General features: G+C 40.9%; 1 protein-coding gene across 3 annotated transcripts in view; it reads left to right on the top strand.

The window, feature by feature from the left end:
- Window positions 1-902: 902 nt before the first annotated feature.
- KRCC1 (lysine rich coiled-coil 1) overlaps window positions 903-25785 on the top strand; it is a gene marked incomplete at its 5' end in the record, with an annotated part of 45990 nt that continues 21107 nt past the window's right edge. For 2 of the 3 annotated variants that reach the window (XM_084626985.1, XM_084626984.1), the window contains one exon: window positions 1089-1233. In XM_084626985.1, the coding sequence (XP_084483111.1) occupies window positions 1089-1233 (145 nt within the window). Of the gene's footprint in view, window positions 991-1088; window positions 1234-25785 lie in introns of those variants that run through there. The other variant, XM_084626986.1, reaches the window with a different exon arrangement.

Below are 25785 nucleotides of genomic sequence, written 5' to 3'. Positions count from 1 at the left end.
AACACAACAGCTGAATCCTCAATGTTTAAGTGGCTCACAGAATTTATAATTAACTATGGAATTTGATTCTCTAATTATGAGCGAACAAATGGCAAAGAATAATCTCAGGGGCCTCATTACAACAGCCCTGAAACTCTTTGAATCTCACGGAGGCAACATGTCCTAGAGCAGGGGTTCTCAAAATGATGGTCGTGACTCTTATTCCGTCATCAGCCTCCACCCCCAACCCCCACTTTGCCTCCAGCTTTTATAATAGTGTTAAAAATTTTAAAATGTGTTTTTAATTTATAGGGAGGGTTTGCCCTTAGAGGTTTGCTGTCTGAAAGAGGCCACCAACGCAAAAGTTTGACAACCACTGTCCTAGAGGAAAGCGGACAGGCTGGGAGCGAGGAATCCAAATCCGCACCCAGATCCACATTTGAGGCTGATCACCTATCTCTGCCAGGAGCCCAGCCAAAACCCTTGACCTTTGTAGTGTTCAAAATCCAGACCCGAGCACAGGTCTCCATTTCGTAGGTCAGACCCATCTCTCGTACAGCCCTCACCTTAAATATAATTTAATCTGAAGCAATTTTTAATTTCCTTCATCTTCCAGAGTCCTCACTGCCGGACGAGCCGGAAGGCCCGCTTCAGTCAGTGGCAGTGCAACCCGGCATGCCGGTGGCACTCATGATATTTGCGCACTTGGGGTGTGCAATACGGCAGCTCTGGCATGCACCCATCTATCAAGAGGCAAGTTGGATGGAGAGCCCTGGGGCCAGCGTGCAGCCGGAGACGGGCTATTACGGCAGGGCACCTGTAACTGCCATGTGCTCCAGGATTTAAGGAGGACTCGCCCTTTGAAGGGGACGGGGCGCTGGTTCAGGCGGCCCGGCCCCCCTTAAGGGGGCGGGGCGCTGGTTCAGGCGGCCCAGGCTCCCCTGGAGGGGCCCAGGCTCCGCTGAGGCGGGCGGATCCGGCTCCCGTTAAGCGGGCCGGGCGCGGGCGGAGGTTCGTTTTTTAAGGTGGCCTGGCGGGGAAGCCGCGCGAGCTCGAGGCCCCGCCCGCCGGCGGGTCTCTGGGCTTGGCGCAGGCGCGCTCGCTGTAAGATGGCCGGGCGGGGCGCCGCCATCCCTGCGCAGCTAGAGGGGAGCGCCCGCCCCACGGGCTCCCCCATGGCGGCGGCCCCCGTGGGGGGGGAGGCGGGGGGTAGGGACGGGGCCCCGCGCCCCGTGCCCAGTGTCCAGAGAGAAGGTGAGTGAGTGAGTGAGGGGCCGGGCGGGCGCCCCTCCCCCGCTCCCCACAGGGCGGGGCCGGAGCCTGGCGGGGAGCAGCCGGGCTAGGCAGAGCGGGGACGGGGAGCCGGGCCCGGGGCTGAGGCGTGGTGGGGCCCGGACGTGAGAAAGGGAGAGGGGGCGGGGTGTGGGGTTGACGGGGGGGCTGCGCTGGGAGGGGGAAGAGGAGACGGGGAGGGGGCTCACTGGGAAGAGGGTGAGGAGGAAAGAGGGAGTGGGGGGCTGCAGGGGACCTGGGGGGGGCTGCACTGGGAGGGGGAAGAGGAGACGGGGAGGGGGTGAGGAGGAAAGAGGGAGTGGGGGGCTGCAGGGGACCTGGGGGGGCTGCACTGGGAGGGGGAAGAGGAGACGGGGCGGGGGCTCACTGGGAAGAGGGTGAGGAGGAAAGAGGGAGTGGGGGGCTGCAGGGGACCTGGGGGGGCTGCACTGGGAGGGGGAAGAGGAGACGGGGAGGGGGCTCACTGGGGAGGGGGGGGAGGGGAGCTGGGGGGCTACACTTGGGGCAGTCTATGGGGCTGACGCTCCTGGATCCTGCAGTAATACCAGGAATAAGAGGAGTAATAATGAAGTGGTGGGGGTGCTGGGCTAGGGAAGGAGCTGGCAGAGGGCAGGGGAAAGGAGGAGGGATCAACACCCCTGCCCCAGCCTCCCCTTGAACATAAGAACAGCCGGACAGGGTCCCACCAATGGTCTCTCTGGCCGTCTCCTGTCTTCTGACAGCGGCTGGTTCCAGAGGCTTCAGAGGGAGTGAACCGAACCTGGCAGTGTACAGTGATCTGTCGTCCCCTATTGTCCACCCGGAGGCTAGGGACACCCAGCGTATGGGGTTGTGTCCCTCGGACCATCTTAGCTAAAACCCATTCGTGGACCCATCTTCCATCAACTTATCTCAATCTTTTTTTTTTTTTTTAATCCAGTTATAGTTCTGGCCTTCACAACATGCAGTGGTGATGAGTTCCACAGGTTCGCTGTGTGTTTTCTGAAGAAGTACTTCCTTATATTTGTTTTAAACGGGCTGCCTGTTAACTTGTGTTATGTGAAGGGGTAAATAACACTTCCCTATTCACTTTCTCCACACCGGTCATGATTTTTATAGACCGCTATCATGTCCTCCCTTTAGTAGTCTCTTTTCTAAGCTGAACAGTCCCAGTCTTTTTAGCCTCTCATATGGATGCTGTTCCATACCCCTCATCATTTTTGTTGCCCTCCTCTGTACTTCTTCCAATTCTAATATATCTCTTTTGAGATGGGATGACCAGAACGGCATGCAGTATTCAAGGTGTGGGCATAGCATGCATTTATTTAGTGGCATTATGATACATTGAACAGATGTTTTCAGACAACTATCTACAGTGACTCCAAGATCTCTTTTGTGAGTGGTAATAGCTAATTTACACCCATCATTTTGTAAGGATAGTTGCGGTTATGTTTTCTAATGTGCATTACTTTGCATTCATCAACATTGATTTTCATCTGCCATTTTGTTGTCCAGTCACCCAGTTTAGTGAGATCCTTTTGTAACTCTTCAGTCTGTTTTAGACTCACCATCTTGAATAATTTTGTATCATGTGCAGAGTTTTCCACATCACTGTTTACCCCTTTTGCTGGATCATTTATGGATACATTCAAGAGCACTGGTCCCAATACAGATTCTTGGAGGACCCCACTATTTACTCTCTCCACTGTGAAAACTGACTATTTATTGTTATCCTTTGTTTCCTATCTTTTAACCAGTTACTGATCCATGAGAGGAGCTTCCCTCTTATCCCACAACTATTTATTTTGCTTAAGAATCTTGTGAGCAGCCCTGTCAAAAGTTTTCTTAATGTCCAAGTATACTATATGCACTAGCTAACCCTTGTCCACTTGTTTGTTGACACCCATTATGAGAGGCATAATTTCCCTTTATAAAAGTTGTATTGACTCTTTCCCAACATATTGTGTTCATCTGTGTGTCTGATAATTCTGTTCTTTACTGTAGTTTCAACCAATTTGCCTGGTATTGAAATTAGGCTTACTGGCCTGTAATTGCCAGGATCACCTCTGCAGTCTTTTTTTTTTTTTAAATCAACATCACATTTGTATCCATTAGTCATCTAATACAGAGGCTGATTTAAGCAATGTTACATGCTGCAGTTAGTGGTTCTGCAGTTTCATATTTGAGTTCCTTCAGAACTCTTGAGTGAATCCCATCTGATTCTGGTGACTTATTACTGTTTAATTTACCAGTTTGTTCCAACACCTACTCTATTGATCTCTCAATCTGGGACAATTAATCAGATTTGTCACCTAAAATGAATGGCTCAGGTGTGGGAATCTCCCTCACATCCTCTGCAGTGAAGACCCATGCAAAGAACTCATTTGACTTGTCTTGTCCACAACAGCCTTGTCTTCCTGGAGGGCTCCTTCAGCACCTTGATTGTCCAGTGACCCCACTGATTGACAGGCTTCCTGCTTCTGATGTACTTTTTGATGTACCCAAAAAAAAAAAAAAAGTTGCTGTTAGTTTTTGGGGTGGGAGAGGGGCGGGGTGGAAAGGGAGAGGGAAGGTAGGGAGTGTTGTGGGAAGGAAGAGGTGGCTGGGGGTAGGAGGTGTTGGGAGCGGTAGTGGGAGAGGCTGGTGGGCAGTCTTAAAGGGAAGGTGTAGGGGTTAGAGGGAGGAAGAGGCTGGTTGGGGATGGGTGTTAGAGGGGACACAGGGGACAGCCATGGGAGTAGTAGCTGGAACTACTAAGCAGAGGCTGAAGGGCTGGGGCTCTCAGACTCTCCTGTGGGGAGACAGTAACTACACCTAACAATGGTATACCAGGCCTCTTGGGCTGCGAGAATTTAAATGAGGGAGATTTCAGAAAATAATGCGTGAGATTTTAAATCTCAGTGAAACATGCACAGCAAAACCCTGTGTCACAGGAGAGAGAAATTTCAAACACCGCCTTGAAATCCATTCCTTTTAACCTGGGTGTCTCCCTCCCTCCCACGTGCGCAAGTCTTGGCAACGGGTGTGCTTTTTGGCTCTGGAGCATAGCGAACCTGTAGTGCAGCTAGTGTGTATGTAAATATATACCCTGTCAGGTCTGCCAAGTCTCATTCATTGGGGTAAGGGTGACTCTCTTCTCTGTGATGCATTTTAAGCCAGAGTTTGAAGTCTCCCTTTTGTGAGGCTGGATTTTGCTGTATGTTTCAGTGAGACATTTAAAATCTCACTCATTCAAATTCTCACAGTTCGAGACTCATATCTATATTTTATATACTTTTTGGTGATGCCTAATCTGTCTTGCAGTGAGATCTACATACTGATCCTGATGCACCCTGTGCATTTGCCTCCCTGTAGACAATTTTCCCATACATGCTATGATACCCATTGCCACACATGGGGGTGAAAAAAAAATCTTACTAAGATTAAGAAAATGGCAGGAATGTGGCAGTGCAGTTCCCCCTGTGAAATAAAATGTTTTCCACCCTGACAGTGTCTAAAAGCAAGTAGCATTAAAAACCTAAGGGAGAAACTAATAACAAACAAGATGTGAACAGGAGGCTGACTTGCATATGTTTTGCTGTAAGTGGAAAGATGCTGTCCTTTCTTGAAGCAGCACTGAAGAACAGGTATGCTATGGAAAGAGATCCAAATTACTTGACCTTGAGTTCTTAAAAATGACAGAAGGGAGACTACCTGCCAGGTGTAGAGAGTTCGTCAAGCAGTGCATGTCACTGTCCTAAATCTTCTGGAATTTTCTTTAAATCTCAACAACAAACATGAACCAAATTTTATACATCAGACCTGTGAAATAGTCCTGAACTTAATCTTGAGGTTGTGGCTCAGGGTGAAAACAGTAAGTGTGTTTAAAAAAAAAAAAAAAAAAATCTTCACCTCCTCTTATCATGTGATCGTGGAGAGAGTCTCCTGTAGAGAGCATCATGTGTGGTAAAATGTAGCTAATCACACATAACTTACTACCTCATCTTGCCAGAAGTTCAGTAGCAGAGATAGTAAATAAGCCTGCCATCTTAGAATTCATTTATGTATTTATCTACAAAATACTTGGTAGGACACTGAGTACTACAGATTAAAATGGAATTAAGTTAGTGGTCTATAATTGTTTTATTGTTATTTCTGAAACTTGTATTTGTGATTAAATTAACAATGGATCACCCCATTGCTAGTGCAAATTAGTACAGGTCTGCTGCAATGATGAACAGAAATAATAGTGACAAAATGATTCCTTATGAGTAACAGAACTGCTTAAAGTATGGGTGGTAAACTGACACTAAGCCTTTTTTAACCATCAAATTCTTGAAGATGAAGTAAGTTTGGGAAAAGTGGTACAAAGTCTTGTTTTCTCACATTTTTAGATTTTTTGGTAACCACACAACTTCAGTTGAAACTTGGCATTTTATAAACTCATTAACACCAAAGCTCTCAGGGTGAAACTGTGTATTGAAGGTAGTCCTCATTTGCAATAGCCGCCTGCTCCAGCTACTATAAGAAGTATTTTTAAATTGCTAGTGGTTACTTCTCTGGTGAAAGAGAACTCATTCATATGAACTAGGGAGTAGAGTGTTTAAGGGCCCTCAATTCACTAATGTCCCTTTAAGATGTTAATTTTGCAAACAATACATTCTCACACCATTAAAATATCTCCGTTAGCTGGTAACAATAAGAACTAGATTCATGACATACATAACTATCTGTTCTTGTCAGCATATATAGTAGGGGCTGCTAGTTATGTGTTTGGACATGAACTAGCCTGAAGGGCGAATGTTAATAGTAGAGCTGTGAAGCAATGAAAAAAATCATACAGTTAAACAATAATAGAATACCATTTATTTCAATATTTTTGGATGTTTTCTACATGTTCAAATATATTTTAATTAACACAATACAAAGTGTACAGTGTTCACTTTATATTTTTGATTACCAATATTTGCACTGTAAAAAAACAAAAGAAATAGTGTATTTCAATTCACCTAATGCAAGTACTGTAGTGCAGTCTCTTTACCATGAAAGTTGAACTTACAAATATAGAATTATATACAAAAAACTGCATTCAAAAATAAAACAGTGTAAAATTTTACAGCCTGCAAGTCCACTCTGTCCTACTTCTTCAGCCAATCACTCAGACAAACAAGTTTGTCTACTTTTGCAGGAGATAATGCTGCTTGCTTCTTGTTTACAATGTCCCCTGAAAGTGAGAACAGGTGTTTGCATGGCACCATTGTAGCCGGCATCGCAAGAGATTTACATGCCACATGCACTAAAAGAGTCATATGTCCCTTCATGCTTCAACCACCATTCCAGGGGACATGTGTCCATGCTGATAACGGGATCTGCTCAATAACAATCGAAAGCAATGTGGACCAACGCATGTTCATTTTAATTATCTGAGTCAGATACCACCAGCATAAGGTTAATTTTCTTTTTTGGTGGTTTGGGTTCTGTAGTTTCCACATCAGAGTGTTGCTCTTTTAAGACTTCTGAAAGCATGCTCCACACCTTGTCCCTCTCAGATTTTGGAAGACACTTAGGATTCTTAAACCTTGGATCAAAAGCTGTAGCTATCTTTAGAAATCTCACATTGGTACCATCTTTGTGTTTTATCAAATCTGCAGTGAAATTGTTCGTAAAATGAACAACATGTGCCAAGACTGCTATAACATAAAATATATGGCAGAATGCAGGTAAAACAGAGCAGAGCACATACAATTCTCCCCCAAGGAGTTCAATCACAAATTTAATAAACACATTATTTTTTTAACAAGCATCATCAACATGGAAGCATGTCCTCTGGAATGGTGGCTGAAGCATGAAGGGGCATACAAATGTTTAGCATATCTGGCACATAAATACCTTGCAATGCCGGCTACAAAAGTGCCATGCAAATGCCTGTTATCACTTTCTAGTGACATTGTAAATAAGAAGAGGGCAGCATTATCGCCTGTAAATGTAAACAAACTTGTTTCTTAGCGATTGGCTGAACAAGAAGTAGGACTGAGTGGACTTGTAGGCTCTGAAGTTTTACACTGTATTGGTTTTTTTGAGTGCAGTTATGTAACAAAAATCTACATTTCTAAATTGCACTTTCACGACAAAGAGATTGCACTACAGTACTTGTGTGAGGTGAATTGAAAAATACTAATTTGTTGTTTTCACAGTGCAAATATTTAGAATAAAAAATAATATACACTTTGATTTCAATTACAACACAATACATTATATATGAAAATGTAGAAAAATCCAAAATATTTAATAAATTTCAATTGGTATTCTATTGCTTATCAGTGCAATTAAAACTGAGATTAATCGTGATTAATTTTTTTAATCACAATTTTTTTGAGTTAATTGCATGAGTTAACTGTGATTAATCGACAGCCCTAATTAATAGCTATGTCAAAGTAAATGTATACAACTGTATGTATGAGTGTCACTTGTGATGACACAATTTATTTGTATAGGAAAAGGGTTCTTCATGTGTATTTTATTTATTTATTTTTAAATTAACAGCAGTTGTTAGCTTTGGGGACCTATTCTGGCATCTGTCCTTGCACAGCCTAAGCCTGAGGTCTTTCATGGCATTTTAAGGTTCCAGACCATACTTTTAGTTGCTAATTAAACAAAACATAATGAACTCTAAACAGCTTACCTTTTCTGAGATCACAACCATGACCCCTGTACAGAGGAGAATGTGTGACTTACGTCAGTATATTAATGTCTTTTCTCGGAACAATTCATCTCCCCTCCTTCCACCAAAACATGTAATGGGCATAAAATGAGAGCTATTACGCAGTGTTTTACAAGCCAGTCTTCAAGGAGCACTGAGTATAATGCTAGTGAATACAATATCAATCATCTTACAGGAATTCTTACATGCCAGAAGAGCAGAAAACTATCTAACAACATGCACATTGACTTTCATCTTTGTTAAATGTTTGATATGAACAGGAGATACTCCATGTTTGTTTTTCTAGTATTGTCATACCTTCTTAGGATATGAGAACCACAAAGCAAAATGGTTCTGCCATCCAAAGAAAATAAAGTGACACTTTCAGCAAGAGAAGTAACATGGTCTATTATCCTGCAATTTTTTAAACACTGATCTGTGCTGTTGATTCTTTAAACCTGTTTTGGGCAGCCTCATGTGCAATGCTAGGATATAACATTTAGAGTTCATTGTTCCTTTAAGAAGTTAATTTTTGCTGGGATGAACCATGCTATATGTCCCATTTACCAGAAACTGCATAACTACTTGCTAGGCAGATGTCCAAGAGACTTTGTATGATTCCTGTGATCCTGAGCAGTGTGTTACAGTGGAAGTGGCTAGAAGCTGACAAGACCTAGAAATTTCATTGCTGTGCCAACTTAAAAAAAAAAAAAATCTTGTTCATTTCAATTTGCTTCAGCTGTAATGCACTGATCAAGATGTCATTGGTTTGATAGAATATAATGAGCAGAGCTCACTGTGACTTGGAACAGTGTGCACAAGAGCTAGAGAAATGGAAACAAAAGAACATGGATTGAAATGATGAGACTAAGGAAAATAGAGGAAGAGAAATGGAAACTGCAGCGTCAATCAGAATAACTTTATGGGTAAGAGTAGACTACTTCATTTTGTGGGCTTTCATCTTAATTTTCTTTAAAATCCAATATTGAACTTTTTGTGTCTAAGTTGTACATCACTTACAAACGTTTCAAAGGTGGGTATGGAGGAGAAGAGGCTTATTGATGCACACCCTGTCTAGGACAAGTCTTGCCAAAAGCCTGTCCTTTTATATGTTAAGTCAAGTATAATACCTTTTCACTGCTCTGTATATTAAGTGAACAGGTCTTAGGCCCACCTTCAGCCACGAGTTATAAGAGGGTTTGTGCAGTCAAGACCAAACCATGTTATCATCTAGCTTGGCCGGCACCAATTCTAACAATCCCCACTGAACTCTTGTTTTATCAGTATATAGCGGATTTTAGGCCCTTAACCTGCAAATGCTTATACTTAACTTGTACATATAGTCCCATTAAAGTCAACGAAACTATGCCTAGGAGTCAAGTTAAGCACGTGCAAAAGTGTTTGCAGGATTGGGCCTAATTTTGTGCAGCATCCTATCTACACAACTACCACAAAAGATTTCTCTGTGGTTCACTTTGAAAATATAGAATGGGGGGGATTTTTCAGAAGCACTCTGCATTGGCCTAATTCTGCTCCTATTGAAGTCAACTGAATCTTTACCATTGACTTCAGTGGAAGCAGACAGGCCAGTGCTGAGGTCTGTTGAAACTCTCAGCCGAATTCTCTCATAGCTTCGAAAATGAAGGCAACTTACTGAAATTTCAAGTATAGCCATTTCAGTTTTATACTATGCTTTTCCAAGCAACAAAGTACAGTTGTAACATTCCACTTTTTTATAATCTCTTGGGTTTTGACAAACTTCCACTGACTACATTATTTAAGAAAACTGAAATATATTAACAGTTACAGATTTTTCCTCATGGGGGCACATCCTTTCATCAGCCAGCTGCTGAAGCCCACATCTGTCTAGTTCTGATTTGTCTTGTCTGTGAGGTACACAGTTTTCTCTTTGACTCCACACTTGAGCTTGCAGCCATCTTTCAAATTGGTCACCAGAATGAGACCTTAAAAATTGAGGTCCTCTCTGCTCTCCATGGTTTACAAATAAATAAAATAAACCTTTGGCATTTTTCACATGAATAGGGCATTTGTCCTGATGTGCCTTTAAGAGTTCCCTTTTAACCAGCTGTGCTGTGGCTTGTGTGTATGTTTGGCTGCTCCATTGCATCCCAGCGGTGGCGGTATTTCTGTAGTGTTGTATGCCTGTAGTTTGGAATGAAAGGTGTTAAGAAAACATAATTTGATTTTTCTAGCACTTCTAGTGAATGTGTTTTTATGTATGGCTGTGATTGCTTTCCCTTCTGCCTCCCCAAAAACAATTAGCAAGAAAGAGACTGCTTGCCAAAGAGTTTGTTTTCCGGTATTTTCTACAATAGCACCTCTGCCTTTCGTTCTTGCAGTTACTATGAGGCTGCAAACAGAAAATCCTTTAAAAATGCTTGTGAAATAAGAAAATCACTTTTGGGGTCAACATCTGCTCTATATATTTGTTGAAGTCAATGTGTATATATGTTAATGTTGTGTTCCTGACTTTTAATGCTATACCTGTCTCTGTGGTATTTGAGGGAAGAATTTGATGGTATCGTGTTTTATTGGTGCCTTCAAACTGAAACCCCATTGCCCCGTCCTGCCCAAGGGCTGTATTTGGCCCAGGATTTTTCTTTGCACTCTTCTAGATTTCTGTACTCTTGCAAGTTATCCTTGAGAATCGGGGAAGAAGAGTTGTTAGAAATAGTGAGGTTGAGCACACTTCCTTTTCCTTAAAAAGAAAAGGAGTACTTGTGGCACCTTAGAGACTAACCAATTTATTTGAGCATAAGCTTTCGTGAGCTACAGCTCACTTCATCAGATGCATGCAGTAGAAAATAACAGTAGGGGGATTTTATAATACACAGAGAACATGAAACAATGGGTGTTACCATACACACTGTAACGAGAGGGATCAGGTAAGGTGAGCTATTGCCAGCAGGACTGAAAAAAAACCTTTTGTAGTGATAATCAAGGTGGGCCTTTTCCTTGACCCTCTGATCAAAAAGCATCTGCATAAAACTATAGCATGTCTACAATATCACTTTTCTAATGTTTTAACAACATACTCTCCTACCACCTTTAATCTTACACTTCTTAGAGGTTGAAGACTGAGGGCAGGTCTACACTACCGCGGGGATCAATGCTCAGATCGATCCACTGGCGGTCGATTTAGTGGGTCTAGTAAAGACCTGCCAAATTGACCCCTGTATTCTACCCTTGACGAGAAGAATAAGGTAAGTCGATGGAAGATTTTTCTCCCTTCGACCCCCCCACGGTGTAGACTCTGTGGTAACTTGACCTAAGGTAAGACGACTCCCGCTATGTTATTCACATAGCTGGAGTTGTGTAGCGTAGGTCAGCTTACCGCAGTAGTGTAGACATAGCCTGAAGGGAGTGGAAATAGACTGTGTGCAAAGAGAAATTTTAAAATCATCTTGAAGATGCTTATTAAATGACACAATCAGAACTTTCATGGGGATCACCAAAAGTTTTCTCTAAATTTTAACCTACAGTATCTGTCCCTACACTTTTGTAAGGACAAAGTTAAGAGAAAATGTCTGAGAACTTTTAGCATGTAGCAAAAATAAATTAGTGCAGTAATATTTCATAAAGTGCTTTAATTGCTGTATCAAAGCACTGTGCCAAAGGAGGAACAGACAAATAGTTACAAGGCTAAAACAAATGTAGCAAAGCATGCTCCTACAGTGGGGTAGCTAAGAACAGAGTGTCAGGAATTGAATCCTTGTCTCTTAATTCTGCTGCAGACTTAGTGTGCAGCAATAGACTACTCAACTGGGCCCAAACTTTCAAAACTGTCCGTTTGGGTTTTTTGGGGGGAAGTGCCCAATTTAAGCTTCCCTGGTCCTGATTTTAGAAGATGGTGAGGACCTCCAGCTTCCATTGTTTTCTGAAATGTCTAAATTTGGACAATGGAAAATGGAGGCACCTAAAATTACTCTGCTCATGAAAATGTGGGCCTTAACATCTCCTCACCTCTTACCCTCCCTGTATGATAGGGGTGGTGATAAAGCTAAATCAAAAAGCATTGGGAGTTCTGTAGATGAAAAGCAGTATATAAATGCTGAGTCTATGAGTACATTAGTGTGAATTCCTCTTCTTTTGGATGTTGCATTCCCACCCTCATTGAGTGTCTCCATTCTGGTACTAATTGATGTTCTCCATTATGATTCCACGACGTCTCATCACTAGTAGTTGTCAGATTACTTTTTAATCCACTTCATATTAACCTTTAGAGTCTTCTGCGCTGTTTCTAAATGCTCTCAAAGAGCTACAGTCAAGTGGCTTAAGCTGCCTTTAAATTGTTATAATTCACTAGATTCTACACCAAAGCTGCTTTGTATTGCCAGTTTTGGCTGTTGAGCAGTTAACGTACAGGACTCCTGCACTGCTCATGTTGAATCTACTGGGTGCAGTTTAAGAACGTGAATAAAAATAGAACAAGGAAGTAAATTAAATGGTTATTTCAAGCAGTCATAACAGGATATTTGCTTAGTTGGACAAAGACGTTTATTTTAAAACTTAAGAATGCTATTTTCAGACAGTGGAAAAGTAAAAACAAATTTAAATGATAAAAATGTGTCGATTATGGCCTTATAAAGAGGCACCGGTGATATTTGTACTTGGTATTACAATCAGATAGAAAATTTCTTCTTTTTTTAACTGATCATTTTTCAAAATGAAGACACTTCTTATGGAGTTTCCCCCAAAAAGTGTTGTTTGCTCTGCTGGCTGACCGTCTGCCATTAACTAGTGTACCTCATTGATCGCTTTGGGCACAGTGCTGCTGGTGTATGTACAAGAGCTACTGCTCCCAAGAATGATTGGTTTATATGAGTATGTATCTGTTCAGGTACAACTGGGTCTCTCTTTTTCATCTGAATTTGTTTCTCACATGATGATTTGTTTGTGATACCACACTTAGCTGTGGTTAATAATTATACTACCGCAAACTAAGGATAATAGATTCAAGTGGTGAATAATAGATCGTTGCTTGCTGTGGAATGGGCTTTCTATAAAGATAAAATAAACATTAGGAAATGAATGGTTATTTAAAGACTTTCATAGTGAATGTCTTTTAATAAAGAACAATGCTTAGAATTTTGGCATATAAATTAATTACATTTATGCTGGGTCTTTAATATGGTAAAGCATAAGGATAAGATAGCAATAAATATAGTAGAGCTTTCATATAGTCATATTTTTTAAATCTAAGCTCATCTGAGATATGGATGTGCAGTCACCTTTAAGGATCAGAGAACAATCACTGATGTAAGCATAGGTAAAGAGTTTAAGAAGCCTGTTTTTGCTCTAAAAGGAATCTTCAAAAAGCTTCCAAAATGCTTTAGTAATTAAGTTAATAAATTTTCAACAGCTCTGTAATGATTATCAAAGCATAAGATTTGGCTCAGAGCAAGTTTAGAATGTGAATACTTTGTGTCCCAGTCCTGGGTTCAGATTATTAGACTTACCTTCTGAGCCTAACTCAGAGAGAGAAGACCATAAATGCAAATAAAGGGAAACAGTAGACTCCAAGGTAATACAGACAGGTTCTGCACCAGAGAGCAGAAGAGCACTGAATTAGGGGGTGGTGTTTTGTTCAATAGATACAAAGAGAATGTATCTTGATATTCTTTCAAGATTACAGTTCTTGGGAAGTGGTATTAAGAAGAAGAGTGTGTGTTTTTATTTTTTTCCACATTGCTCACTTCTTTTCTTTGTAAACTCCAGCCTTCTAAATTTGCTTAATTTTACCTCAACTGCCATTCATTATCAATTATCCCTAACTGTGCATCAAGTAAAAACTATATTGACTTTGTACCTTCTGTCCTGGGAATATCTCTTTGCTAGCGAAAACTCAGATTATTTTAATTGATTCTAAGGGATGTACTAAATAAGCAAATGTCCTTGCTAAGCATATGACAAGTGCTGGACATATTTTCCTGTTTTAGAGATGTGGCCCACTGAGTTTAAAAGTTCCAGCATAGGATACTGATGAGATTCAACAAGGACAAGTGCAGAGTCCTGCACTTAGAACAGAAGAATCCCATGCACTGCTACACACTAGGGATCAAATGGCTGGGCAGCAGTCCTGCAGAAAAGGACCGAGAGGTTATAGTGGACGGGAAGCTGGATATGAGTCAAGAGTGTGCCCTTGTTGCCAACAAGGCTAACGGCATTTTGGGCTGTATAAATAGGGGCATTGCCAGCAGATCGAGAGATGTGTTCATTCCCCCTCTATTCGACATTGGTGAGGGCTCATCTGGACTACTGTGTCCAATTTTGGGCCCCACACTACAAGAAGGATGTGGAAAAATTGGAAAGTGTCCAGCAGAGGGCAACAAAAATGATTGGGGGACTGGAACACATGACTTATGAGGAGAGGATGAGGGAACTGGGATTGTTTAGTCTGCAGAAGAGAAGAGTGAGGGGGGATTTGATAGCTGCTTTCAACTACTTGAAAGAGGGTTCCAAAGAGGATGGATCTAGACTGTTCTCAGTGGTAGCAGATGACAGAACAAGGAGTAATGGTCTCAAGTTGCAGTGGGGGAGGTTTAGGTTGGATATTAGGAAAAACTTTTTCACTAGGAGGGTGGTGAAGCACTGGAATGCGTTACCTAGAGAGGTGGTGGAATCTCCTTCCTTAGAAGTTTTTAAGGTCAGGCTTGACAAAGCCCTGGCTGGCATGGTTTAGTTGGGGATTGGCCCTGCTTTGAGCAGGGGGTTGGACTAGATGACCTTCTGGGGTCCCTTCCAGCCCTGATATTCTATGATACTCCTTGTTGATCCAAGTGGCCTTTGCTTGTGTCAAACTAGAGCATTGCATGATGGAACTTGTAGTCGCCACAGCCCATATTAAAGATGAGGATGGCTACAATCTGCTGTATTTCATGCCAATAAATCTGCCAGTGTGGTCATCATTTGTACATGAGACACTTCATTGCCAATAGCACATCCAGCACATTTTTAAAAAATCATCTGTAATTTAAAAAAAAAAGCTGTTTTTTAAAAGTATAAAATATATAAGGGCTTATGTGGATGCTCTCTGATCTTTCTGAAAAGTTTGGTTTTAGTCCATTTCCTAGCAGAGAAGTGTCCATCTTCTCACAACCATCAGGGAAGTCAAATAGGCATCTTTATGTGTAGGTCTCTAAACCAGCTGAGTTTCATCTCATGAGTTCTTAGGCTGGAAGAAATGGAGCTTTCAGTTCTTTCACTTATGTATTGACATTCTTGAGTAGTCAAGCAGTGCTAGTGTGCAACAACTGGTATGTATATTTGAATTTGGAAGAGATTACAGAACACTTCTGATCTTCAAAACACTTACTCATTGGTTTTTAAGACAATGAAGGCATTTAATCAGTGAGAATGTTAAGATTTGGACTGAGAAGAATAATGCAAGGAATTTGAGTTACATTCACTCTGAAAACTAGGTTAATTTTTTTCTCTTAGCATTCATCTGGTTGAAGATCTCAAAGAAATCTTTCAAATTAATATGAATTAGTCTGATCTCACCCTCATGAGGTAGGTAACTATTTTCCTCATAGTACAGATGAGGAAACACATTTTTAAGCTTAAAGTGAGGCACCTAAATATAGTATGAATTTAGATAAAATTAGTTGCATTTGAAAAGCTTTGCCCAGATAAAGGTGATTCACCCAAGGTAACAAGTTTCAGAGTAGCAGCTGTGTTAGTCTGTATCCGCAAAAAGAAAAGGAGGATTTGTGGCACCTTAGAAACTAACAAATTTATTTGAGCATAAGCTTTTGTGAGCTACAGCTCTCTTCATCGGATGCTCAGATAAATTTGTTAGTCTCTAAGGTGCCACAAGTCCTCCTTTTCTTTTTCCAAGGTAACAAGCGTATTGTGGAGCTTAGACTAGAACCAAGTTGTCCTGATGAAAGTTCTGTGGTTTAACCACAAGACAATTGTTTCTCCTTTTTAAATACAACTGAGTTCTGGTTTAATTTACCCTGTTGTGTCCTCTTTTGCATATGTATTGTATAGTATATCACACTCAGGTATGAAATGTCTTGCTTTTATCCTGTTGTCACTAATGTGCAGAACAGCATTAACACACTAAAATTTCTATTTAAACACTATCCACTAACATATACTGATGTTTATACACACATTCAGGAATCCATTATTAATACAGGTAGTAGTCACTGTAGTAATTTGGATGGTGTGATTGGTAATGAAATCTGGAGCATTTCACCTCCAGATCATAGTTCAAAATATGGTCAGAATGGACAAAAATCTCTTCAGTTGAGGACTGTTCAGAGGCCTGTGTGAAATGAGTTGTTTATGGTCCACAATTACTCTGGTCTCAGTACCAGGAGTTTACATTGTAACAGACACTGTTTGTTAGCATTCTCAGCAGAGAGAAGTCACGCACTAAAGAGACCTAGTAGTGACTCACAGCCCACGTTCCTAATGGTGGACCCTCTAACATAGAATGGCAGGACTGTATAGGGAAATTATAGTGTCTGTGTATCTTCTGCTGATCAATAGAGGACTCTGCTTTCCTGAGCTGCCTCTTTGGTATCTATCACAAGTGCTTAAAAGTTTTCAAAATGTAAACTGCCCATAGAATATATGCTTCAAAGCAGCATACTTTTACAGCGGGCCCCAGTAAGGTCCAGTTAAACTCGCTTCACTGCAAGCTTTGTCTTAGGAAGCACAGCAGGGTTTGGCTCAATGGGTTCTCCTTATTAATGCAGAGTTGCATTTTTCAGAGTAATAAATAACTATCTTGCATGCCAAAATTCTGAGCCTGGGACTATATATTAATTGAGCCATGGCAGCACTGTGTTTCTCTGGAATCATCACAGCACCACTGTGGCGTGTCAGCCTTTTAAGAGCACTTTCTTGCGCTTAGCGTTAAGGTGTTCATATCTACCATTATTACACTATCGGTGCAAGTCTTTTCCCATAACTGGTCATAAGAGGGAAAGGTGTTGTTATTGTCTGTGGGTGTTGTGGCCAAATACAATGACCTGAATTGAAACCTGATTCACATGGATGCCTGGTAAACTTCAATAATAAGGGTGTAAAAAGGCAGTAAATATTTCTGGTGAATAGGCAATGTCTATAGTTACATCTACATTAGAAGCACAGCAATGTGTGTACTCGGGAATGTTGCTGTACATAAATGGCATGCAGGGCATGATGCCAAAGGCAGTGATCAATCAAGTAGTGCTGAGGTTCAGGATGTGATTAAATTGTCCTCATTCAGGAGTTCTAATACTTTTTCATAGCGTGGAGCACAGTCACATCTTAATAGGCTTTAGGAACATGAACGCTCCCATTCCCTGTCACCTAAACCACATCCTCTCCCATTTGCAATTGCACATCATCGCTGTGGCAAGTACAGCAATTAATTATATGCATAAGTAGTGTTACAAAAATATTATGTGTAACTTAGTTGCCTTTAATGTGATGTAGCACCTGGAAACTATGGAGGAATGTGCAGTTAGCCAGTTCTCTGGGGCCCATTGCCAAGTGGTCACTGTTGGAGGACAGCTGTTCTGTTCCTTCCCTTCTCCTATGGTTCTGTTTCTCTGCTGGGCCCATTTTTAAAGGGCTTTATTAATGTATCTGTTCTGCGGATTATTCAACAATAACAGGGAAATACAGAGCAGACTTTCAGTAATAATGAATTGTAACAAGCTGGCTCGATCCTGTGCTCCTGGATTGCTTGACTTCGCTGTCCCTACTCTTTGGGGTGGGGGGGTTGCGTGCTTTTCCCCTGCTATTTCTACCTTCTGGAACAGCTTTCTCACTGCTCTGCCTCTTCTGAATCCATCTCTAGATTCAGCTCTTCTCTCTGCTTTAGGGCCCCAACCCTCTGTAATAACTTATTTGGAGGACTTGGGGTTTGAATTTATAACATTTGATTAGTTTCCGCTGTTCTGCTGAAATGCACAAATATCCAACAATTAGTCTTTACATAATTGAACCAATACTTGGATATTTTTTCTTCCTGCATGTGAATTTCAATTCTTTTGACACAGCTATATTCATTTTGATATATAAAATAATACGAGTGAGCACTCATCTAGTGCTTTAGATCTCCTTATGATGAATTCAAATGCATAACAGCAAAAGCAGTCACTAGATAGGTTTGGGCAATCTATCTAAATCTATTTGCATAAAGCAAGAGAATCAAAACTCTCAATTATTCCCCCTTTCTCCCACCAGCCACCGCTTCCAGCAAAAGGAGTGGATTCTGTAATTACTGCCCAATTGAAGTATTCTATATCAACAGAACGGGTATGGCATGGCTAAGAGCAGGGAAGCTTCCTTCCCCCTACTGCTCTGGGCTCTGAAACCCAGCAAAGTGGGTGGTCTCAGAGCCTGGGCTCCAGTACAAGCCCAAATGTCTACAATGCTATTTTTAGCCCTGTAGCACAAGCCCAAGTCCATTGACCCAGACTCTGAATCTCGCTGCCGGTGGGAATGTAGACCCACAGTTACCTTATGCAATCTTGTGTTCTGTAACGGTCACCTTTGTCTTCATGCCCCTTCCATTGTGCTGTACACCGTGAGGTGTGTTTTAAACAGGAGAAAGGACTATTTCTTTTGTTTGTACAGTACCCTGCACAAAGAGGCTGTAATCTTGGTTGCTGTCACTAGGATTGCTGTAATACAAATCACACACTGGATTGTTAACTCTGCCTTCGTGTGGGCACATATATTGAGGCAGTCAAAACTTTTTCTCAGGCATTAGCCAAAGAGGCTCATCTAAACGTCTTTTCTGAAGCCCCTAAATACTGTCATTCTAACCTGACACTCCAGATCCTGTGACTTCTAGTGGCAATGGTGACTGATCTTACCAGCTGTAACTGCAGTGTCAGGAAATATTTGTTCAGCTACATATTCAGGAGTTACAGTGAAGTTATACAGATATACTTCTGATTCATTTGTGAAGGGACATTATTGGAGATAGGCTGAGTTCTGTAGTGACCAAATATAGTAAGCCCTGAAATCACAGGCAAGAATTATTGCTTTGTCTCCTAAGACTACTGCACAATATCACTAAGATCAGAACAAAATCAATGGTCTGTATTTCCCAAGGGTACTGAGGATAAATTGGTTAATGACCATGAGAATCTCCAAATCTACTCATTAAATATCACATATAAACACATGGAGTGAAATTCTAGCTCCATTGAAGTCAATGGCAAAACTCCCACTGATTTCAGCAGGGTCAGGATATCACCCTGGGATAGGAAGATGATGATTGGGAGAAACTTACCCTTCTTTATTTTGTTCCTTACTCCCAATATTTCTGATCATTAATATTTCCACTTCTATAGCACTTCCTTTGTGAGCATCTAAGTGGACTTTACAAAACACTGAGTCTCACAGCCCCTGTTTGAGGGATAGATGAGTAAACATTACAATCTCCATTTTACAGATGGTGAAACCGAGGCAGAAACTTAAATGACCTATCCAAGGTCACATGACAAGTCAGTAACAGAGCAGATAGGAAGTGCTGTGCCAGATCAGGCCAACTGTCCTGCTTCTAACAATGGCGAGTGCTTCAGAGAAATGTGTAAGAAACTTTATAATGGACCATTATAGAATAACCTATCCAGAGGGAAGTTTCTTTGTAACCCCAGTCACCTACTGATTGACTTGTGCCCGAAAGCAGGAGGATTTATATCACTCCTACACTTTTTTTTCATCCTATCTAATGTAAATCTGGATGTTCTCATTATCAATATAAATGTGCAATAAATGAGGACCAATCGCTTTGTAGGAAAAAATCATTTGTCTATTTTGTGAGGGTGAATCTTCTTTAAATGACAAAATGTTAGTTCAGAGCGATCTGAGCCCATGCCCTGGAATGCTTCACAAAGTTTTTGTAGTTATGGACAAAATACTGAGTTCAAAATGGCAATCATGCAAGGCTGCCACTTTGAATTCAGTATCTCTGTAATGTTTCTCCTTAACGGTGCTGTTGGATTCAAAGGTGGGCAGTTTGGGTTTTTTAAAGTATATTTAGTTGTCATAAAAGGTGCTGTCTTTGAGACAGAAGTCCTCTGTGTACTCTCAGGTTCATCATAGGCAGTGGCAAGGCATGGTTCCCCATTCTGCTGCCACAGTGCGTCAGTAGCCTTCTTGAGGGATTGCTGAAAGGAGATGAGGGTAAATTCATTCTCCAGTTCTTGCCATTTCTGCTGGGAATGCCAAAACGAATGACAGTGCATTGGCTTTGTGATGTGCACACTTGCCCACAAAGAACTGGACTCAGATTGCATAGGCCACCCTGAAGAGCCTTCGTGATGTACTGGCTGGATTAGATTTCAATAGGAGCTGCATCCATGCCTGAATTTTGGTCTGTATGTTTCTATTGCGTGATCATGTTACACACTGGATAATGGGGTGTATTACTGGGTAAATATTTTGCTTTAAAATCTGTGTTGACACAAAGGTAAGATATATTTCACATGCCTAAAGCCAAAACTTTCAGATTTAAGTTCCTAAAGTCAAGCGCCAGGAAACGGCTCAGTGTTTTTCCAGACGTGATGAGCATCTACAGCTCTGACTGGCTTTAGTAGAAGCTGCAGGTGCTTAGTACCTTTGAAAATCAGGCCACTTAAGGCCTTGCCTAGGTTAGGAAAAGTGGGTACGGTTATGTTGGGCTTAGCTATCACATTTCCTAATGCAGACACATGTTAATGCCTTCAACTCAATTTCAGCAGGTCAGGTTACTAAGCTAAAAGTGTTTCTGTGTATCTACAGTGTGTATAAAGGGGGGGGGGGCAGTTGAGTTTGTCAGAGTTAGCAAGCTCATACCAGCTAAGTTGGACCTAAACTTAACCTTTCCTCTCCAGACAAAGCTTATTTAGGAGCCAAACTTTAGGCAACTAGGTTAAAAAAAAAAAAAGTTGTTGGCCTAATTCTACTAAACAATCAAACTATTCAGCTCTCTGGCAACATGAGCATGACAATTTGCCAGCCTGATTTGCAAACCTACTCACCCAGATTTACCATATAGATAATATTAAAAAAAATCCCATTAAAAATATTACTTGCAACTTTGCATGCTATATATCCCCCTTTCCTCTTGTTTTGTTTTTAAATTCCTGCCTTTTTGCCATGCTTCACATATCAGAAGCTTGTAGAGGGATGATGATGACTAGTGCTATTCAGTTTCTTTTTGTAACAGAATGCAAAATGCTGATCATGGGAATTTGACAAATGCAAGGTCATGCGCATGGGAAAGCATCATTTGAACTACCTATGTACATGGCTGGTTTCTAAATTAACTATGACTAGTCAAAAACAAGACCTCTTTGTCACTGTGGGCAACTCAGTATAAATCTCTGCTCACTGTGCAGCAGCAGTCAAAAGAGTAAAGAGTAACAAATGTTGCCAGTTCTTATGATTGTCACTCATCATACTAAGTGTCTCTCCAAAAGCCTTGGTTCTTTGTCACGTTATTAGTTGAAAATCTCAACTTCCATGGGGGGGGGGGGAGGGAGTTTCTAGCCGTCATGGTGTGAAGAATGTGAACCCTAAAGGCTCCAAAAAACAACAATCCTGAATTAATTATTTTTTTAAAAAAAAATAATATTTATATCAGTCTCTTTGAGCTCAACTCTTTTTTGGACTCGGGGTTGGCAATACTACAAATGTTAATATGTGCAAATAACAGAATAGAAAATAATGCAGAGAACATTATACCACTTCCTCAATGTATTCTCACCTGGATTCTGATTACCCTATTAGAGAAAAGATAGAGCTAAAATAGGAGAGGGAGGAGATGTCTGGAGAGCAAAGACAAAATTGATCAAAAGTATGGAAGCTTCTACGGAGAGATTGGAAAGATAGGAACTACTAAGAAAGGAGGGATCTAAGATGTAACATGATAGAGGTATAGAAAATAAAAAATGGTATTGTCATGTCCTACTATTTATCCTTTTGTATAATAAAAGAACAGGGGGACACTCATTGAAAATGAAAGGCAACATTTAAAACTAGTAAGATTTTTTCTTTTTTAATTCAAGGCAGTTAACCAGAGGAAGTCATTACCACGAGATGTCATTGAGGACAAGAGCATAGCAGGATTCAGAAAAGGATTATAAATGGTCTAAGAGAAAACAGGAATTACAATGCCAGATCAGACCAGTGGTTTCTCTAATCCAGTATTTATTTCTGACAATGGCTGGTACTAGCTGCATTAGAGGAAGATGCAAGAAACTCTGCAATGAGCAGTTGTGGTATAACCTACCCGTATAGAAAGCTTCCTGATCATTAGTTTATGGGATTTTTTTTGTCCTGAAACACACAAACCCTCAGGCTTCAGGGATAAACAAGTGACTAGAGCTAGAAAAAATCTTCTGTGGTAGGTTATTTCGTAATTGGCCATTACAATGTTTCTTGCACCTTCCTCTGAGGTATCTGGTTTGGCCACTGTCAGAAACAGGGTACCAGACTAGATCGACCACTATTCTGATCTAGTATGGCAATTCCTATGTCCTAGTCATTTTTTTTCTTGAAACAATATCCGAGTTTAATGAAGAGGGGAAGCTGACTAGTCTAGTCTGTGTCCTTTTGGAAGTTTGACAGGTTTGACACTGCTACAGAGAAAAACTGAATAGGTTTAGTCAGTTTCTCTTTGCAGCATTTTAATAGCAAAGTGAAATTAACAACACATCATAATAGCACATCATTGCTTGTTGTGTGCATACAGCTGAGTGGTGGGGTGACTAGCAAAAAGCATCAGTAAATTGTGTTGACCCCTCCCAAGCCGCTCTTAAAGGGGAATGAAGTAGGTCAATTAATAGCCCTCCTCCACCTTTAATTTTTGTTGTTATCTGTGAGATAAGGGCTGCAAATGGACCTGTCTAAATGCTGACTTTGATTTGCAGCACTCCATTCCTTCTCTGATAAATAAAAAGTACATGTGTTTAAGAATGCCATTTATAGTGCAACAGTTCTTGGCAATCACCAGAGGGAAATGTTCATCTGCTGTTCCCCAGAGTGCTTATAATGTAAAATTAAAGTTGCTTGACCCAGAGTAGCCAGCCAGCAGGTGTTAGCTGTTTGCCAGCACAAGAAGTGGGAAGCATACAGTGTACCTGATATGCAGTTACTTTTCTCAGGTGACCATTAGGTTATGTCTACGCTACAGCAACACAGCTATCGTCTTTCCATCGCTGTAGATAATCCACCCTTGTGAGAGAAAGTAGCTAAGCTGATGGAAGAATTTTTCTGTCAGCCTAGCTGTGTCTACACCATGGCTTAGGCTGACTTAACTACATTACACGGGTATGAATTTTTCATACCCCTGAATGACGTAGTTAGGTCAACCTAAAGTTTAGGTGTAAACCTGTCTTCCGTGTGATTATTTTTAGGACTGAGAAGCTTAAAAATCATACACTCGTTTCTGTGTTTAGCTGGAAAGGACAATCTAGGAATAAGCAGAGCCATAGAAATTATAAATGGAAAAATACCAATAGTTCAAACTCTAGTTTCTTGAAACATGACTACGATAGTCTTTTGCACATAAAAAAATCATACCTCACTGATCTCCAATCTTTATGATAAGGTTGGCTGTCATCTTATGCTCCCAGAGGAATGGAGAGAAAAAATCCATGTTAGTGTCATGTAATAATGTCCATTAATTTTGTGCAGCACTTAGATACCATGACTGTAGGCATACCATAAAAATCTAACAGATACATTGAGTTTGATGTACTGATAAAGACTTTTACAAGATCGTTGAATTGCTCATAAACTCTGGATTGAAGTTAGGAACTCAAGCAGAAGTCCTTTTGACTTTTTTATCCCACTGAAGTCAGTTGAAGCTGCTGGGCACTCAGCGCTCTTGGAAAAACAGGCCATTTATTCTCGAATGTGGATATGGGAACTTCAGCATCCATTTTTTGAAAATTTTGGCTAGTCTTTTTTAGGTGTTCTTACTATACTAATGATGGCTCACAGTCAGACCTTGTTATGTAGTCGGTATGCTTTGAAATGATAGGAAAAAATGAGACTCTAGAATAAGAAAAGCTATGGTAACAAAATTCTACTTTTACACAGACCCCACCCCGAATTGCATTGACAAGAAATAAAAAATGCCCACTGTACACCAGCATCTGTTCGGTTCAGGTGATGCATAGTTTAAGTACTATGGTTAAGATTTTCAAAGCAGCCTGGGGGATTTAGACAAATTTTCCACTAAAAGTTGTGGAAGATTTGTGTCCCAATCCCTTGCACTGACTTGAGAATTTAAACACATATCTTTAAGAAGTGACTGCCTATTAATAGTGCAACTTCTTGTTGGACTGGAAGTTCAGGAGACCTGCTATTCCTTATAAAACCAAATATCAAATCGGTGTCTGTTTTCTGTAGGCATACAATGATAAAACATAACTTTATGGCATCCAGTTAGTTGTTTCAGCTCAGTTCCTTGAAACCACCAGATCCATATTCCCTGCTGCTAACGCTATAACTTCTTTTTGCTTTCGCATTCTATGTCAGGATTCTTAGGTGTGCTATAGAAATGTCTGACCGCACATACTTTTTCCTCTGCTAAGAAAGCTGTGCAATGTGGATCTACGGTCAGGAGACCATATTTACAATTAATGTTCTTGAGTGGTACAGGAAAGATTGTCCGAGTTTCCCTGTTCAAAACAAAGAAATATTACAAACATTTTCCAATGGTAAATAAGGCAGCCATTGCCCATGGTAATATTATCACATGTATTCACTTACATTCCAATTCATTTTTTTTTTAAAAAGAGATCTCCTTCATGTATATTTCCCTAGTGTAGACATCCCCTTGCTGTTCAGTGCTCTTGCTAATTATGCAGGATAAGGGGCCTTCCTTTAAGCAAACTGATCCAGTTTTGTAGAAAGTTCGTAACTTTTGGAAACTTAGGTAGGCTTGTACTAAAGCACAGAGCTGAGAATCATGAAATCTTGGCTCTCTTCCCAGCTCTGAGATGGACTTCTTGTGTGGCTCAGAGCAAGTCATTTTACTCTCTCCATTTGACAGGGATGAGACTAAATACATCATGAATCTCCGATTGTTTTACAGTTATTGGATGGATAGTGCTAGAGAAATGAAAAACATGATTAGAATTAAGCATCTGGCCAATGTAACTCATGAAAAGTGTTTGAAAATAAAGTTTGCATTTGGATATAATATTTTTGAGCCAGTGACTGGCGGTGGACATCTTGCTGAAAAACAACATTTGTCACACAATCAATGTGGGAACCCAACACAGAAGACTGTAAGGACCACATTTTTAAATGTCTCTGCTTATGAATTGCAGTTATAGATCAACCAGTAGTTATGTGCAAGTCAGGACTGTACATATGCATAGATACAATAATAAAGATTTGTGCGTCTGCAAATCCCCACTTTGTGCAAGTGCATCAAGACTTTGTGGTAGAAGCTTTTCTTTGGATTGTTAAACTGATATGAAAGCAACATGCAAAGTGGTTTTATAGTCCCATGCTTCAGGCTTCCATTCTGTAGGAGCCACAAATGGTGTCCCTTTTCAGTGAGATGATTGCAACTGTGTCAGTTCATTCCTAGGTTGTACTGCTTGTATTAAATGCATGCTTGATTAGCAGAAGTGTTTGAGTATGTCTAAAAACACTCCTTTATAACAGGGGTATTTTGATGTCACTGATAAGCTGATGACTGTGTTCTCCCTAGTGTTAGCAGAGGAAATATCATTCAGAGCAGGGGTGGGCAAACTTTTTGGCCCGAGGGCCACATCGTGGTTGCGAAACTGTATGGAGGGCTGGGTAGGGAAGGCTGTGCCTCCCCAAACAGCCTGGCCCCCTCCCACTTCCCGCCCCCTGACTTCCCCCCT

Source organism: Lepidochelys olivacea (genome assembly GCF_965140295.1).
Source record: "Lepidochelys olivacea isolate rLepOli2 genome assembly, chromosome: 4".
Taxonomy (NCBI): domain Eukaryota; kingdom Metazoa; phylum Chordata; order Testudines; family Cheloniidae; genus Lepidochelys; species Lepidochelys olivacea.
Note: the sequence above shows the minus strand (reverse complement) of the source record. Positions and strands in the feature narration are given on the sequence as shown.